Genomic DNA, 13,949 nt, shown 5'->3' with positions numbered 1-13,949 from the left:
AAAGGTCAAGCGTGATGTAGGCAGAAGTACCGACCGAGTGTTTAAAAGCCAACGTGCAAAGACTGAGTCAAACGCCATTTACAATAAAAATAAATGAATGAAAGGTAAACAACATTGGAGTTTTTTGCCCTACTTGACCTTTTTGAACCGAAACTAGCGTGATAACGTAATGTGTGGCGCATCGCAGAGCTAGTGCAAGACCAGCATTTGTGGTTAAAAAGTATATAAATGTTTATTTTTGTTATAACATGACAGATGGTTTGGCTAGATGAGACCAAGTCTTGAGTCAAGAGAATAAAACAAACCTTCGTCAGCTACAGGAGATCAAACTCTCAGACATTAAAGGATTAGTTAACTTTAAAAAAAACTTTTGCTGATAATTTACTCACCCCGATGTCATCCAAGATGTCCATGTCTTTCTTTCTTCAGTGGAAAAGAAATGAAGGTTTTTGATGAACACATTTCTCCATATAATGGACGTCAATGGGCCCCAAACGGGTCAAGGTCCAGATGACAGTGTCAGCGCCGCTTCAACGGGCTTTAAACGACACCAGACGATGAATAAGACTCTTATCTAGAGAAACCATCGTCATTTCAAAAATAAATAAAAAAGTTTACGTTTTATAAGCACAAATGCTGGGCATCTGTGATGCATGTTCGTGACGTCACGTAATACGCAATTGCGTTGAAAAGGTCACGCTTGATGTACCGAGTCAGTGTTTACAAATATGCGGAAGGAGGACCATACACACAGATTCAGGGTGCGATTTGCCGGGGGGGATGCGTGGGATTTCCCCCTTTCTGGTCAATATTTCCCTGCCTCTGCTTAATTATTTTTATCCCCGGTGGGGATAAATTTATCCTCCCCTCAAAGTGATCATAGTGCTATAGTGGCGAGACGGATCACAAAACTTATCACGGATCCGTGGTTTGATTAAAGTCAATTTTATTTAAAAATGATTACTCACTCACTCTTGAGCGTCTGGCGCGAGTGATTTCAATGTTAAGTCAATGCGCGTTTATGCGCGTCTAGAGGTCCTGCGGCGCGGTGTTTGGCACGGCGCGGTAGACGCGAGCCTCATTCCCGCGTCCAATTCACGCGAATGAGGCGAATTGCTATCACAGATAATGTCTTTTCTATCATTTCACTGTAGCTCAGCATCGCGATGTAAAGTTAACGTTATTGATCACAGTTCATATGTGTGGGGGGGGGGGAAAGATAAGCTATTAGAGTAAAAATATTGCGTTAGGCTACTTCAGTTAATAAGAAAAAAGATTTTACAATTCCTGCACATGCAGTGATGAAGTTCATGTTCTCATGATTTATTATGCATAAAAATGTTTCAAAACATTCACAAATCGCACCCTGCACATATTCAAATGTCTTTGTGTCAGTTTATCGTTTAAAATGTCCATTTCGTGTGCGTATCCTGGGTGTGTAATATTAAAAAGCCTAAAAGAAAATATTCGTCAGGACTTTTCACAGAAGCGTGACCTTTACAACGTAATTGCGTATTACTTGACGTCACGAACACGCATCATAGAACAGAGCAAGGCGAGCGCTTGTGCTTATAAAACTTAAACTTTTTTATTTATTTTTGAAATGACGATGGTTTCGCTAGATAAGACCCGTATTCATCGTCTGGTGTCGTTTAAAGCCCGTTGAAGCGGCGCTGACACTGTCATCTGACCTTGAACCGTTTGGGGCCCATTGACGTCCATTATATGGAGAAATGTGTTCATCAAAAACCTTCATTTCTTTTCCACTGAAGAAAGAAAGACATGGACATCTTAGATGACATCGGGGTGAGTAAACTATCAGCAAAAGTTTTTTTTTAAAGTGAACTAATCCTTTAAGGGCAATACCACAGTTTGAGAACCACTGATAGATAGATAGATAGATAGATAGATAGAAAATTACTGTAGGTTAAGCTTTCAAAACGGTCAGTTTAATTGACAGATTAACTTCTAGTGATGAATTTAATGACGACATGCAACTGTTTTTTCCCTCACAGAATCCCAAGTATGAGCTTGTCTCGCCCAGGAAAATGTCCAAAGAACGGCTACTGTAAGTTCCTCTGTTCAGACTTACTCACTGTTGTTGCAGAATGATGATCAGCCACATCTGACTCAGAAGTCACGTCCCCTTGCTTTATGACTCTCTTTTTCTAAATGACCAGAGCTAAACTTGAACACGGCCAGGTTTATAAGAATCCGGGATAATGTGAGAATGGTCAAATGTGTCATTTAATTATTTCTATTCCCCAGTGAATAATACATGAAGAAAGCCAAGGTTCTTAGAGCAACATGTGAACACTTCCATTCAAACGTTTGCGGTCGGTAAGATGTATTAATGTTTTAATGCATCTTTGCTGAATAAAAGTATTAAATTCTTCCAAAAAACAAACAAACAGTCTTACTGACCCCAAACTTTTGAATAGTACTGTGTGTGTACACAGAATAAAAGCATCTATACCAGTATTGAAATGTGAAATGTTAAACCTTTTTAGTGCTGGGCAATTATTAATCATGATTAATCGCATCCAAAATAAAAGTTTGTGTTTACATATGTGTATGTACTGTGTGTAATTATTTTGTACATATAAATACACACACATATGCATGTATATATTTATGAATTTTTTTAATTTATATATTAAATATTTATATATTATATAAATTATGTATACACTTATATATAAAATATATACAGTATATGCATATGTGTGTGTATTTATATATGCAAAATAATTTAACAGTACACTCACATAATATATTATGTAAACAAACTTTTATTTAGGATGCGATTAATCATTCTACATTGAATTGTGCTAAAAGGAAACTGATAACTGCACAGGCTGTAAACTAGGACTTCAGTGCTAACCAACACGAGTTAACACTACACGAGGACACGCTGCAGATTGACCGATCTGACACTGACTTCCTGTTGCTGTGCTGTAGGCTAAAGCTGGACGCTGAGGGTGTGTATGAGTGTTCAGACACCGGGCTGGTGTTCGAGGTGTCCCAGCGCGTCAACATCACATACTGCGTTCTCTCCTGGAGCAAGTTTAGCACGTACTTGACCGGATCATGGAAGTTTGCCGGACCCATTTTTGATGTGGAATGCGATCCATCCATTCTCAAATCCGTCCAGTTCCCACACTCACTGTGTCTAGCAGGTACAGAGATATCAAGTCAAGTCAGATTTATTTATATAGCCTATTATATACATATAGTGAAAAATAATTGCCAGTGAATAAATTCTGCTGCTGTCAATATCAAATCAAATCAACTTTTATTTATATAGCACAATAAAAGCAACAGTAGTTGGCCATTGTGCTGTACAACAGGATAAATATCTAAAAAAAAAAAAAGCAGCCAATGTAGTATTGGCGAAATAAGATTACGTTCCCATGTGCCAGTCGAGAGCCTGCTTGCTGCATTTTGAACATCTGAAGACGACTTATATTGGATTGACTCGTTCCAATGTAAAGAGAATTACAATAGTCAAGTCTAGATGAAATGAACGAATGGATCCCTCTCTCAAACTCTGCAAATGTTAATACACTCTTAGCCTTAGATTTAACTACAGCATTTATCTGGTAATTCAATTTAACAAGCATGCTGATAATGAGCTTAGGCACTTTTTGTCGTGTTTCTTAAGGGCAAATAAATGTGGGTGTCATCATCAGCGTAAAAGTGGAATGACGCCCCAATATGTTGATTGAGTTCAGTTCAATAACTTCATTCATTATAAAACATGTTCAGTTCAATAAGCAACTATTCAGCTCAATTCTGTTCACGTTTTGTTCTCATCTGATAGTGTCAGTACAGGTGGATCAATAATATTTGTTGAATATTAAGTGTTCACAACAGAATGGAGAAAGAGAACGCGGGAGGATCGGTTCTCCTCTAGAAAAAAATAGTTTTCTCAAAAGTTTAACAGTAGGACCGGTTTTGCTCTTTGAATGGTTTTGACATGAAATATTTTATATTTGTAAGCGTTCTCACGGTCTCCTCCTGCATACGTTGCTCTCAGCAGATAAAGACAACGAGGTGAAGTTCAGCGTGCTCCATGTGAAGAACAGCCGTGGGCAGATCGAGCCCTCGGCCGATCACTCCGGGAGTCACGTCAAGTGGACCGTGTCTTCACTTTCCCCCGTGGGTCCCATTGTTCAGACGTCCAAGTCAGCAGAGCATCATGGGGTCGTGCAAGTGTATAAAGAGGTGGGCCATGAAAACTCCTTCTCCTTCAGAGTTTACCTGGCTGGAAACAACTGCTCAGACATCAAGGTGAGGAACCTAAAGGGCTTCTGCTTTCACACAAATATGACGAGTCCAGCGGTGTTTACAGAACATGGCTGACTGGCCGTATTCTCGGTAACCTTGCGATGTAACCTTTTGGTAATCTGCTATATTTAGATTTGATTTTAGGCTTAAACTAGAGCAAGGCGCTGCTGTGCACAGAAACTAGTGGCAGTCAGTAGGAGTGATGGCATCATTGTGACATCACACCAGTTTCGGTTCTGCATCTCTGCCGCTCTGTGATGTTTGATTGAAGTGGGTGGCTTTGTGTCCATGTGTAATAGTTTCATCATCTAGTAAATAATCCCTGCCCGGAGTTCAGCATCATGCTCTCAGTTTTCACAGAATCTGACACTTTCCATGACTGGGCTACAATATAGAGCTTGAATAAAACTTCTTTCTAAATTATTTAAATATGAGGGAAGAACAAAAAGTCAAACTACAGTTACTGGTTGTATTTTACAATGCACAAATGCCTAGCATGCAAAGGTCTCTCTTGTTTTTGTATGTGTTCAGAATTTCTTTGAATGACAGTCTGGCCAAAAATTATATCTACTTAATTTGACAAATAAAGCAATTGACTCCCAAGCATAACTATGCAATATTGTTACAAAATATTTGACAGATTTGAATCATATTTGAATAGGCTGGACATCACTTTTGGCCACTACTGTATATTATTTATGAATTGTCCAAACAATGTCTCTTCCCAAGTGTCACAATTTAAGGAATGATATTTTATAGGTAGAAAACATCTTAAGTTGTGAGTACAACCCAGTTCCCTGAGAAAGGGAACAAAACACTGCATCTTGGTGTTCATGCTATGGGGAATACCTCAGCGTGACCAGTGTCTGAAGCACGTGTGAACATGAATATTAAAGGATGCCTAAGTCACACGTCATACACTCTTTTGTCTGAAGGAGAAGTGCAGGTGTGCCCTGAAGCATGGCAACGAGAGACAGCATCTCATTCCCCTTCTCAGGGAACAGGATTGCATTTGCAACTTGAGACGTTCCCTTTCAAAGTGGAACTCCAACATTGCGTCTTGGTGTTTACGCTTTGGGGAATGCAATACCTACTATGCCGTGCTGAAGAAAATTCCTGGCTTACTAGGCAGTATGCATGCACAAACAGAGTGGGCATAGCACTTAACTGACTCTACGGATCCAACACAGAGTCAGAAAGAGCATCCTATGCGACTTGTGCAAAAGATGCACAGTGTCCCTGCTCCCTAAATTCAAAATCCACAAGTCAAGTCACCTTTATTTATATAGTGCTTTTTACAAATAGCACTGAAAAACGTGATGTCATCGTCCAGCTCAGTCCAGTTCTCATATAATCAATAATATTGTTGAATATTAAATTAAATATCCCCAACTAAGCAAGCCAAAAGCCAAAGGTGAAAAAGGCAACAGTGGCAAGGAACCAAGACTCCATCAGTGACAGAATGGAGAAGATTTACCTTGGGAGAAACCAGGCCCAGTCGCTTAGTTCTCTTCTGGCCAGAAGAGACAGTGTATGATTATGATTCAGGCAGCATTACCGGTCAGAAGTCAGATTGTATCAGAAATTTCTGAATATTATCCAGTTCCATCTGGTTGAAGATCAGAGTCACACCGGTATGGAGACGAGTTTGTTGAGGATCAGTGCCGATGGCTGTCGTGTCGATGAGGCCTTCACAGGGGAGAGTCACTTCAGGGATGCGTTGTGGTCGTGTCTAGGCGCAGGTCCTCCATCTGATCTAGATCCGGCTCAGATCTGGCTGACTACATCATGTGTTGTGGTCGTATCTAGGCGCAGGTCCTCCATCTGATCTGGATACGGTCAGACACTAAGGGAATATTCTCCATAACTTCTGACCTCAGATGAGGGGAGTCCAGGTTTAGACAGCCCCGTTCTGGCCACCAGAAAGCTAAAACCCCAGGAGCAAAGCTATAAGGGGAATACACAACACCGCATCAGCTAAGCTATGCTAGGCCCGAGAGGGTAATAGGGAACAGTTTACCAAAGCATGCAAGGCCAAACCTAGCAGTCAGTACCTATAGCTACAACATTAGTATCACCACCATCCAAGGGGGAGCATATGTCCCAACCACAACAAAATCATAGAGCAAGGAGGTACCGACACCATGGACCAGGCTCTCTACTCCAAGAGAAACTTAGGGGAACTTAAGCCCTACTTAAAACCCCAATAATAAAAAGTGGCACCTAAGGTAATGGGTGCGATCCAACCATAATCCTTATTTCCAATCTCATACCCTGACTAAGGAAAAGAGCACTCTAGAGACCAGTATGGCTAGTGATCTCCAGCGCTATGCCAAGAAATAAAAAGAAGGTGATTACCTCTGCTTTTCCATGAATCTCACTAAGAAGCTCACTTATCTGCATATACCAACCCTAAGGAAGTACTCGTCTAAACAGGAAGCTTTTATCCCTACTTAAAATTCCAAATAAATAAGGGCAGAAAAGACAAAAGAGAAGATATTTTCACTATTTTCTTCATTAGCTCTACCCTGAGAACGAGTTCAGAAATTCAAGCAGAATACTGACCTAGGCAGCAACAGAAGGATGACAACAGTGAAAGTGCATCTGTCCCGCCAGTCCACTCTCCATTCAGGTGGAGGGGGTGGGATATCCTTTGACATACAACAGTACTCTGACACGTCGACTGAAAGTTTCTTGTTGAATATGAGAATACGCCAGCATGCTTTACATAATGAATGTAATAGTGAGACAGGTGACAGAGAGTGGATTGCTCTAGCTTAACAGCTAAGCTGCAGGAATGGCCTGATAAAAGCGAGGGTTGCATCTGTTAAGGTTAGTCATTATGTTATGCACGCTGGGGCATTCGCTGTCAACGTTAGTCCATACTCTGTGCCTAAGCTCTTGCAAAGCATAATTAAGCATGGTACTCGTAGAGAAGTGAGCAAACAATCTGTGTCCGCTCTACTCTCCAAGCCTATTGAACTGGAGAGGGTGATAGAGCTGTGTGCAACTCTGTCCACCTCTTTAACTTCTCTATAGGAGAACTCCCCCAGGTCCATGAAGGCAGACCCCAACCTCAGTGTAAGCTTGGTTGGGGGAGCCTAGAATGAGAGAGAAATGTTTCCTCTATCTCTGCTAAATATTACTCAATATTACCTTCAACCCTCACGGACCCCCAGAGTAGGATATATGTCCTGAAAGCTGCTGACCGAGACCCTGGCTCTGTAATATTCTCCATGACCGCTTTAACGACTGACTAAAAAGGCCAGAGTGTGAGATCAGAACATCAAGGAGAACATTTTTATCTCACTCCTTATCACAGATGCATCTCCCCGGCAACTATAGCAAGCAACTCTTAAACCGGGGCATCCTCGCAAATCACTGCTCGCATAGCCTCTCTACACGCATATAGTTTGACTACATGGGAGACACTATACGAACTGCATACAGATTCCTTCATGATCTCGACACCTCAGTTTGGAGATCTAGGAGGAATAAAAAGGCTCACAGACTTGTATGCAGGACAGCGGAGGAAGTAGATTATAAATGACACCCGCCTCAACTCTCTCTCCGTATCCAATTCCTCAAAACTAGACACGCCACATTATTGTGCTCTCAGCCAGGTCGGACGTGGCCACAGAGCGGCTCCCTGAAACAACATGAGAGCAATGGTGTTTGCTAATTCTTCCAATCCAAGTTAGAGATTTCTTAGAGCAAGCTTCTGAAAACAAAAAAATGGGATTTGAGAGCAATGGAGCTATCTGGAGAAGTCAAGAAGGGAAAAACTCCCATCAGACTCCTCCGCTCCACCTACAATACTCACGATTGCCTTGGCAGCGTGGGACCCGAGCCATGAAGTGCAGACGCTCGACTCTCATCTTTCAGGAGAGAATCAAGCATGGGTGGAGATTATCACAGTGAATGCATTCAGCTCGCTCGAGAGCAGAACTCGCTCCTGGCAAATGCTTGAGTCTCATCGCTAAGTCTAGCAAGACCAGAGCTTCCTTTTGCAAATGCATTGCCATGAGTGCCTCCAACTCCCTCGAGAGACAGAAGTGCTCAGTGCGAACGCTAGATGTATCCCTCAAGAGAGAATCAGGCAAGAACAAAAGCTTGAATGCATCACAATGAGCACATCCAGCCAACCGATTCTCATCTTACATGCGCATACAAACAAAACGGCCTGGCACATGAAAGAAAGCTCAATTTGGAGCCTTCATTTCAGTTGAATATTTATTGTGTTTATCTTTAATAATTTTTTTTTACTTTATATTAGTTACGCTGGTAGTTTTTGTTGTGGAATAAATTGGAACTGAGAATTGTGAAACTTCATAGGTATCTAACATTTTGGTGATCACAATACAAGGTTACATGGGTCAAAAACAATGAAAACAATAACTATTGTATTTGATCTGTTTATTTTTGTGTCAGGACAAGTAAAAATGTTAGCAGGGTAAGTAAACATGTGAACCACTAGAAAATAGAAAAAAAATTCTTAGCGTTGAGCCCAGATGTTTCTGTAAAAACTATTACAGTAGTTATAAATGTCAGGTTGTCATTTTATTTGCTGATTCTGAGGTCAAGAACGCATTTCATATTAGATAAAGGTTTATTTAACATCTAATAATTCTCACTCTTGTACCCTGTTTATGGAAAGTGCCATCTTTACAGTAAGATCTCTGAGCTGCACTTGATGATAAATATCACTCAAATAACGACTCAAATTACTGTTTTTGTACTGAAGAAATTACAGCACCTGACTCAGAGCTAAATTTCCAGGTTAGGTACTCACCAATGTGGCCCAGGCCAAAACTTTTGAATGGACCAAATGTTCCTGAAATGCTTGCTAAATGTCATAAAAGTCTCTGCGCAGGGGTTTCTCTCTGTCTTCTGCTGTGGTTTTAATCATCAAACTCACATGTGAAATGACTTCCTGTGTGGTCTGTGCACCCACAGAGCGGTTTCAGTGTAGCACTTTCAGTTTCAGTCAGTCAAACGAGCTTTGCTTGACCTTCACAGAAAAGTTCAGCTAGAACTGAAAATTCATTTAGTCATTTACAGTACTCACCCAAATGAATATGACTTTCTTTCTTCTAAGAAAATCCAGGTGTCCGGGCCCTTCTGTTCATTTGATAAAAGCAAACGGGGACTGGGTCAGTCAAGCTCAAAATGACAAAAAAAAGCTTCATTAAGTATTATGAAAAGTTACTTTACTTAAATTTTGTTCTGATTTTAGAGGCCTTTTCCACAAAGTACAGTGGTCAAAAGGGATGTCCAGCCTATGAAAATTCAAATATTTTGTATAGATTTTTTTAAAATAGATTTTTATAAGCATATTGCGTAGTTATGCTTTGAGTAAATCGTGTGTGTGTGTGTGTGATGATGAAATGAAACATACCAAAAAACAAACAACAAGAGAGAACCAATGAAATTAGTTAATACTAATACTAAACTAATGTTAACTAATGAACCTTATTTTAAAGTGTTACTTAAATATTAATAACTGATTTTGTTATAGTCAATGTATGCTTTTTCTTGTGAGCTTTTTGTTTTTCTATGCATTTTTTTGCATAGTAAACTAAAACCTGTATCTCCAGTTAACCTTTTTTTTGCCAAATAATTATGTCAGATAAATACCTTAAACTAGTTAAGTGTTTTGTTCTTCCTTATATTTTGGTGGTTTAATCAAACGTGTAGGGTCTTTAAAAACAGGTATCCCCTCCAGACATCACTTTTGGCCTCTACTGTATGTGACACAAAGAATAAAAAACTATATGACTAAATTCATAGTAAGATGGATGTGCCTATCAATAAATACTTATTTGTACTAATAGTAAAAGCTTAATCACTCGGTTGAGATCCACAGTCCACTCAGATGGCAGAGCGAGCAGAGTATGTTATCATGTTAAATAACATACAAAACAACAAACTGAATCCTATCAATCCACATTGCAATTTTTTAATTGGACTTGCATGGATTTTTGATTCACATGATCTCAGCGGGAACGATTGATTGGTATCTCAGGTACAGTACTCAAATGGTTCCAGTCTTTCTTATCTAACAGAAGTTTTTCTGTTATGTTAGGTACTCATTCATCCTCTGCGACTCGCCTCAATTGTGGGGTACCCCAGGGATCGATTCTGGTACCCCTACTATTCTCATTGAACATGCTACTCCCTAGGATCAATTATGAGTAGATTTGGTGTGTCGTACCACTGTTATGCGGATGACACCCAACTCTACATACCTATAAAACATAAAACTCTGCATATAAGAAATCACAAGGCTGTCTTCACGAACTCAAGCTGTGGCTCACTGACAATTTCATGTTGCTTGATGATAAACCCCAAATTATCCAATTTGGTCCAAATACACCTTACCTCCGACATTAAAAACGTAGGATTTTATCTCGACAGTAGTCTCAAATGTGTCAGCATTTGCACAGTCAGCGCCAGTTTTTACCATCTACGCCGGTTAGCCAAAGTCAAACCATTTTTAAACAGGGATAGCTTTGAAACAGTTATTGATGCTTTTATTTCAACACAACTCAACTACTGTAACCCATTATACAGTATGTCGGGTTACCTCTCTCTTCCATCTCTCGTCTCCAGATGCTGCTTCAATAACAGTGACCAATAATGTTTTTAGCAAGAATCATAGTACGGCAGAAACCTAGTTGTATTTGTTTGGTTTGGTCAAAATGTCACCGATCCTGTTACCCTGAGTTTGTTGAAGTTGTCTATCCTTCGCCGTATGTAAAAGACTCAGAGGTTCTCCTTAATCTGCTGTCATTGCTGCAGGACATCAGGAAGGCAGTTCGGCAGGCGAACAAGCGTAAGAACAACAAGAAGTATATTTGTGTAGACAAGCCACCCACGTGCATGCTGGAGGAGAACAGAAAGTACCGTCTGATCAGCGAGCCCATGGGTCACATCACACCCGAGGTAAGGGTCAGGGTAAGGGTGAGCCGGTGATCCCAGCACACTCCGCAGCGCTGGCTTTGAGGAGATCGTGTGTGTGTGTGTGTGTGTGTGTGTGTGCAGGACATGCTCTTCACGCCTGTCATCGTGGAGGTGAAGGGATACTTCGAGGTCTTCTTTGAGGAGAGTCCTCCTTTCAAACTGTCCTTGACAGATGCAGACTCGGGACAAACTGTGTGGACCGCGACCATCAGAGAGGGTACGGCTTCAGGAACACACAAACACCAGTGCCTCATTTCACACAGACGGAGACATTGCTGCCAAAATTTTTTTTTTCAAGATGTTACTCCTGAACTTACAAGAACTGAAGTACCAGACCAAACCTCCCCAGTACTCAACATTAACTTAATGTGAAGTGTTAAACTTTACACTACTCACCCCTATAACAGTAAGTTTAGAATGAGTTCACAAAGTCTGGTAGTATCACTCAGTGCCTTATAATAAATCCATCGCAAAAATGTCTGATAGCAGCCTCAACATATGATGTTACGGCCAATGTAATCCTAATGCCATACTGCTAAAGACTTACTTCTGTCAACCACGTAGTCAAAGGTATTAATTCCATGTGTCAGAAAGATGCTACAGTATTGTGTCAAAAGCGGGAAACGTCACAGCATAACAGGGCTGAACAGAGTGCATGTACAAGGACAAATTATGTATTTGCTCAGGAAAAAATATGTTGTTTTATACAGTAAACCTTTAAAGGGATACTTCACCGATTAGCATTAAGCTTTGTATCAGTAGAAAACCTGTAGTATTTTCGAATGACTGTGCTTCCCTGCCTCATGTCCCCCCGAGACGAGAGATTTATGTATTTTTCGTCTAGAAAAAATCTCCCTATGATGTCATTTTGCGTCATCTGAGTATTTCCTGGCCAGAGGCTAAAAACTACAGCCAGTAGTAGGAGCTAGTGTCGCATGTTTTCAACCCGCCCACAGTGGGTGGGATCTCACTCACAGAATGTACAAACAGTGTCGGCCATCTTTTTTTTTTTTTAAGCTAAGCTAACTGGCTCTTGCTCTGTGAAGAAAGCTGAGTAGTAGGGGTGACCATACGTCCTTTTTTTCCCGGACATGTCCGGCCGGGATTGCCCGGGCTCTTCCTCCTGACCGCCAAGCAGGTCTCGCTCCTCCGGCCGCCTCTTGCTCCCCCACCATCCGCAACCGCTCCCCGCTGCACTGTGGCCCGCACAGGCAGCCACGAGCATCGGACCCGCGCACCAGACCAGACCTCGAGATCGCCAAAAATGTCCGGGACTCGGCCCCTGCTTTCCACAGTCGCCATTCACTATGCCTACATTATTACATTATTTGACACTGACACGTACGTGCCAGCTTTGCAGGTCATGCATTCTGCTACACAATGCTAAAACGCACATCAACCGATCACTTGTTTAGCGTTCATGTAAACGCTACATTCAGATTCACCAATCGGAATAAATTAAGTTAGATTGAAACATAAGGCGTGCATTTAAACATAATAAATGGCGAGCACAGAAACCAAAAGCCGAATCCCGGACATCCAGAAATCCGGCGTGCGAATCCGACGCTCGTGGCCACCGAGGAAGAGCCGCGGACGAGGAACCAGAGGCGGCCGGAACAGCCGCTGCAGCAGAGGAGTGAGACCCGCCGGCGGTCAGGAGGAAGAGCCGCGGACGAGGAACCAGAGGCGGCCGGAACAGCCGCTGCAGCAGAGGAGTGAGACCCGCCGCGGTCAGGAGGAAGAGCCGTGGACGAGGAACCAGAGGCGGCCGGAGCAGCCGCTGCAGCAGAGGAGCGAGACCCGCCGGCGGTCAGGAGGAAGAGCCGCGGACGAGGAACCAGAGGCGGCCGGAGCAGCCGCTGCAGCAGAGGAGCGAGACCCGCCGCGGTCAGGAGGAAGAGCCCGGGCAGACTCGTCACGGAGATTTACGATAAAATGGTGTCTTTTCAGTTTCGAGTCAACTAGTAAACTATTTGTATCCATTCTTTCGATACTGGCCTCTGTAACCGGTAGGCGTGGCCTCGTAGGGCAGCGAAGCAAGTGCGTTCTGGGAGTTGTTGTCTTTCATCCACATGAAATACATTTTCTGGCTCTTCTCAGTCTAGAAGCTCCAACTTCTAAAATAATTTCACATTTCTACTACATACATGACCCAATTTAAATACACATTCATCTTTACAGAGGTGAAGTATCCCTTTAAGTCAAATAATGTGACTGAATTCAATATCCTGTGAATCTATAACAGTAAGTCGTGGAGACAGTGTCCTGAGAATGACCCTTGACCCCTGTATGTGTGTGTGTACCTGTGATTGTAAATAAGAATATGCCTTATATTCAATCTTTTACAGGAGACTGTGTACATCAACTAGACGAAAAACCCCCAAAACCAATGAAAGGTATGGCTGTGGACATCCTGCAGGGATGACGTATGTTTTAGCAAGAAAATTTAGCAAATATGGTCAAAAACCCTGGCGGTGGCTGGCAACTGTTTTGTTTAGAAACACTGGCGGGGAAAGAGTTGTTGGGGAATATTCAGTCAGTATTTAGTGTTCTCACCCTCTTTAGGCATGAAGAGAGCCAACAGCACGTCAGAGGAAGAGCTCTGCAACAAGCCCAATAAGAAAGCTCGTGGCATCGACGAGTCCGGTAGGTTGGTAACGGACACGACTCTCCTCACAGTGTCAGTCCTGCTGTGT

At 41.9% G+C, this 13,949-nt stretch overlaps 1 protein-coding gene across 2 annotated transcripts in view; it reads left to right on the top strand.

The window, feature by feature from the left end:
* LOC306996406 (NACHT, LRR and PYD domains-containing protein 1a allele 5) overlaps positions 1-13,949 on the top strand; it is a 51,178-nt gene that overhangs the window by 32,370 nt on the left and 4,859 nt on the right. The window contains exons 7-13 of one of the 2 annotated variants that reach the window (XM_079608851.1): positions 2,016-2,068; positions 2,962-3,179; positions 4,043-4,293; positions 11,092-11,235; positions 11,335-11,470; positions 13,602-13,649; positions 13,819-13,899. In XM_079608851.1, the coding sequence (XP_079464977.1) occupies positions 2,016-2,068; positions 2,962-3,179; positions 4,043-4,293; positions 11,092-11,235; positions 11,335-11,470; positions 13,602-13,649; positions 13,819-13,899 (931 nt within the window). Of the gene's footprint in view, positions 1-2,015; positions 2,069-2,961; positions 3,180-4,039; positions 4,294-11,091; positions 11,236-11,334; positions 11,471-13,601; positions 13,650-13,818; positions 13,900-13,949 lie in introns of both variants that reach the window. The other variant, XM_079608850.1, reaches the window with a different exon arrangement.

Source organism: Phoxinus phoxinus (genome assembly GCF_949152265.1).
Source record: "Phoxinus phoxinus genome assembly, chromosome: 4".
Lineage (NCBI taxonomy): Eukaryota > Metazoa > Chordata > Actinopteri > Cypriniformes > Leuciscidae > Phoxinus > Phoxinus phoxinus.
The sequence above is the reverse complement of the archived record's forward strand: the minus strand, read 5'-3'. Positions and strand labels throughout refer to the sequence as shown.